The sequence below is a fragment of the Temnothorax curvispinosus genome, unplaced genomic scaffold (genome assembly GCF_003070985.1).
Source record: "Temnothorax curvispinosus isolate PA1 unplaced genomic scaffold, ASM307098v1 QBEX01001079.1, whole genome shotgun sequence".
Lineage (NCBI taxonomy): Eukaryota > Metazoa > Arthropoda > Insecta > Hymenoptera > Formicidae > Temnothorax > Temnothorax curvispinosus.
In genome coordinates this window covers 1-5,006 of record NW_020210859.1, presented here as the reverse complement: position 1 = coordinate 5,006, position 5,006 = coordinate 1, and the positions used below count along the sequence as shown (strand labels likewise).

Sequence of the window (5,006 nt, the reverse complement as noted above, 5' to 3'; positions counted from 1 at the left end):
TAAAATTTTCTTTACGCCAATTATCGTATACAATATGTATTGTGTGTTGCTTTTTAAGATCGCAATAGACATTTAAATATTAATGTGACAATCGTGACGCAGAGAGATGTGCATCTGAAGGTGCGAGTTCAAATCCGACCAAAAATCATCGGTTTTTATTCGATCTGGTCTCTCAGAATTCAATGGCAAACCACCGAGAGGATTTTGCTCAGAAGGGGACGCCGCATGGCTCCTTGTGAGCGCAAAATAATTTACTTCTAACAAAAGTATTAAAAATTAAACATATTAAACATGTCGTCGATATTTTCAAATGTATTTAACTCTGCCAAAGATAAAATGGGAAAGATGTCTGGCATACGAGTCTTGCGTTGGCGATCTTGAATAATTTTTGAAATATTATTTAAATATTAATATTTTTAACAACTTTGAATTTTTTAAGCCTAGTGATTATAGTACATAGATAAATTTAAATTATTATATTGTGATATATATATGTTTACGTGATAACACTAAAATAAGATAAAAATTTAAAACATTTTTCTAGCGAGAGAAGAAAACAAAATTTCAGTTTTAGAATTTTTTTTGAAAGTCAAAGTTCAATTTTTGTTGACAATCATTCAAGGTATTCGACATAAGAAATCAAATTAAACAATATATTTAAATAATTAAATTATCAAGGATATCAAGAAGATTTCTTTCATGCTCAACACTACATCTCTTTTGCGAGACATGCACATTTAATAAATTCATTGATCTTTATGTCTTTATGCATCGAATTGAAAACTAATAAGATACGTCGATATACTTGAAATAGTAGCAAAGTGGACGATGCGCGGATAAGTATAATGTCAGTTACGGCGAGCTTAACCATGGCGAATAATTCATCGGTTTGGCTGATGATTCGCCGATAAAAATCACATTAATCAGTGACACTCTTTCGCGCACAGTCCTAGATCTTGAAATCCGATAAATTCTTCTATGTGATGATCGCCCTTCAGTCACGGTTTCGCCCTTGAAAGAATCGCAATACCCTTAAAAAAGTTTCTAACTCTCAAACAGTAATAGCCGCTGTGAGGTTTTTCGATAAAGAACTCCGCGATTCACTATTGTCTTTAGTAGGATTTAGGATTCCGATTTCTTATGTCTCTCTATAGTTTTATCTGTTCGTTTTAGTTCATAAGAGAAATAATTATTCCGAATTAAACGTTAATTATTTATTGCAATAGTGTCTAACTGCGTGAAATCAAATTTTATTTTTTACACAGTAGCCGTTTAATCTACATTTCGCAAAATGACATACGCGACAGCACGATTGATCGCAATATTTTTCCTTATGTTGAGCACCAAATTGCTGACAGAGAGTATAGGCATTAGCAATTATTTCCGACTGATCAACGACGTCCACAGATATTATCGCACGTCGTGTGTTATTTTCGTACGATCTGATAATTACGGTGAGTAGATATCGGAAACAGTTTCCGGTTATCATTTTTCTCACTGCATTTCAGCGAATTTTCGAACAAATGTTGAATCATTATTTCACGTGCAAATTTATTTCATTTCTATTATATACGATTTAAAAAATCATTTTCTTTTTTATCTAATTGTTACGAATTTAAATTGAATAAAATGTAATTAAATAAAAAAAATTAAGTCACTTTTTTCTAACTTTTATCCTTGAAGAAATTAAATGCAGTTATGATTTAGAGAGCATTTAATTCTGACAACAAGTAAAATATAATACCATTTTAATGTGAATATTGCAGATTTGAACACGACGACATTGGTGTACACGTGGTCGCGCGAATTCTCACGACACCGAGTCATGACCGTGACCATAACTTTCTCGGACCTGAGGAGTGAGTACAACGAGTACTGGAAGAACGTCACACAGCCGTTGTTTGTCGTTCTTCTCGACACCGAGGATACCATGGGCGAGTTCGCCGAGACCACGAGGAGCATAAAGCCCATCTCTTTTCCCATTTGGCTCGTTATGTTTCTTCAGCGTCCTGGGAATCCTCTCGAGGAGCGCTGCAGACATCCTACCGAAAACGTATTCAACGTGGACTTCAGCACCCAGATGCTGGTTCTCTGCTACGCTCGCCCGATTCTAGTCGAGTGGTACGCCATTCGCGATAATCGCACCAGAACGTTCGACCTGGCCTTGTGGTCCCCCGATAGAGGTTTACTTTTAAGGACGCGAAAGTCCCTCTACGCTAGAAGGAGCGACATGTTCGGCGAAGTTGTACGCGTTACGTCCGTGATCGTAAGTGTTTTGCTCTTTGTCGAGCTCCGTTGTGCGTTGCTTCTTTTGCGAATCGGAAAATGGTCGTGAGCGAGGACCTTCTAGAAAATAGTCGCCTTGAAAGAAAATTATCTCGCAATTTGCCACGAAATCGATATTACAATGATATGAACGATTATTTATTAATTCTTGACGATGATTTATAGATCCGTAGACTCGCGTAAATTGACTTGACAATTCTGTTGATATATGCATGAAGAACTCGCCGCTGATCTCGCACGAGAACGGTACGGTCGGCGGGTTTTTCGGTCTGTTGCTGATAGAGCTCAGCAAAGTGATGAACTTCACGGTGGAGATTCTGGATCCGGTGGAGGGATTCGGTACCTGGAGCAAAGAGAAGAAGGTGTGGACAGGTGCGATCGGCCAGTTGGTGGCCAACGAAGCTGATATCGGCATCTCCGCATTCACGATGATGAGTCACAGACAAGACGTTATCGACTATACGATACCATTGATACGCTCGCGATACCGCCTTTATTTTAAGGAGCCTAACACAGCTTTGGTGGAATGGTCTTTATACTTAAAAGTAATAATTATCTTTATATCAACGGTACTTGTACATTATTAGTATTAAGTGCATTATAATAGTTGGTATGGATCAATTAATATATTACATATATATTAATTATATTGGTTACAATAATAGAACGTTTATAACAATGATAGAATTATGCAATGATAGAATTTTAAAACTGCGTAAAGATCTAATCATCCTGTTTATTTGTAAATTTAAAATACAATTACTTAAGATTGTTTAATCACATCTTGGGAAAAGAAATAGTGTTAAGATAATTTATGCTAAAGATTCACGGTAACAAAGTCTAGTGGATTAAAATGCTGCTTTTCCTCACCAATAAATATTCCAGGCATTCAGCTCTGGAACTTGGATAACATTATTAATGACAATAATAACCGCTTCTATTCTGTTGACTATCATGAAGACAAAAGGATACCTTTCGATGAACCTAATGGTCGAGAACTATATTAAGGTTTGGGGTATTTATTGCCAGCAGGGTTTGCCAGGTAACGTTTTATCGTTACTAGAGATATTTAATATTTGTCTAGCATAATATTTTTTTGTATTATTAGTCACGTTTTAAACAATTAATGTATAGATATGTGTTAATATATGCTAATATATGTCTATATATATGCCATGTATACACACACACACACACACACACACACACACACACACACACACACACACACACACACACACACACACACACACACACACATATATATATATATGTATGTATGTATGTATATATAAACATATATATGTATAATTTGCACCATAATATAATGCACATGTATATTTTATGCAAAGAATTTCCCAGCGAGTCACCGGTGAGACTGGCTTTTCTCTCGATTTCTGCTTCGTCGATAGTAATTCTGGCCATCTATTCCGCCTCGTTGATCAGCTTCCTAGCGCTCTGTACGCCCAAACTGCCTTTTTCCACTTTGGAGGGTTACGTTAAGGATGGCTCTTACAAATTAATTGTGTTGCGAAATAGCGCCGAGTATGACGTTCCTACTGTGAGTTCGCCGTTACTTATAAAGCGCAGAAATTATATTCTTGCGCAACAGTAATTTTTCAGTTATAGTAATTTCGATTGAAGCGCTCGATCGCAAATAAAAGCACAGTTTTGTAGCCGAGAAAATTTTAAAAGCATTATAAAATTAATATTTTCCATGACATATACAAGTATAAGTTTAGTAATTTTTTTGTAGAAAAAGTAATTTTAAACGTTAAAGAAATAATTTTGTAGAGAATATATATTGTTCTTAAATTTTCTTTGTATCTATTCTTGTGTAATGTAAGTATTACTAACAAAAGTTCGTAAAGAAGAGATCATATTCTTATTATAAGGTAAAGGTACCAATACCCGGACGCTTAAAAGTATAATACGTGTATCAATACCTGGACACATACCTATGTCTGGATACCTTTGAAAATATATAAAATGGAAAAAAACGTTTGGATAGTATAACAAAATTTTCAAACTACAAGAAAAAATATTTTTATCTTTGATTTTAATTCGCGTTATTATACTTATATAAATAATAAAGGTGTCCAGATATAGATACATATGGCCGGGTATTGGCACCTTTTACCTTAACTGGAAAAAAAATCTTTTTCTTCCAATTATGCTTTCTATGCAATTTTGCAGCACGTCAAGGATCCCGTTTTCCTGCAAATGTACGAATTGTTAGAAGAAAAGTATTTGCCGCTGTCAACGACGGAGGGATTCGAGAAAGTTAGCGATATTACTTAATTATAATGAAATCAACGACGTTAAGTTTCGTTAAGTCGTCCATTCTCATGTCAATTCTTACGCAGCTCTGCGAGAGAAACAAGTTAGCGTTTTACACGACGGAGATATTTAAAGAGGCTATTAACATTTATATACGGTGTAGAATCGTATATATTGAGACCGGAAGAATCGACAATTTGGCGATAATTCTAACGAAAGGAAATCCTTACACTGGCTTCATGAATTACCAGTAAGTCCTAAATATACATATTTTTTTACAAAGACACATTTTATCATTTAATATACATTTATTGTTTAGAAGACTGCTATCCTTCATTGTACTACGTAATTGTCTGATGTTTATAAGTTGAGTGTTTGTTAATACATGTGATAAAAAATCAATGAATTTTATTAATATCACAAATTAAAAATATAATTTT

At 34.8% G+C, this 5,006-nt stretch overlaps 1 protein-coding gene across 1 annotated transcript; it reads left to right on the top strand.

The window, feature by feature from the left end:
* Positions 1-1,291: 1,291 nt before the first annotated feature.
* LOC112459861 (glutamate receptor ionotropic, delta-2-like) lies at positions 1,292-4,816 on the top strand (the record flags this gene model as incomplete). The annotated part of the gene is made up of 7 exons (XM_025024221.1): positions 1,292-1,454; positions 1,767-2,266; positions 2,505-2,831; positions 3,172-3,328; positions 3,699-3,847; positions 4,483-4,569; positions 4,653-4,816. Coding segments are annotated over exons 1-7 (1,547 nt in total), but the record flags the coding sequence as incomplete, so codon positions are not given.
* Positions 4,817-5,006: the final 190 nt, after the last annotated feature.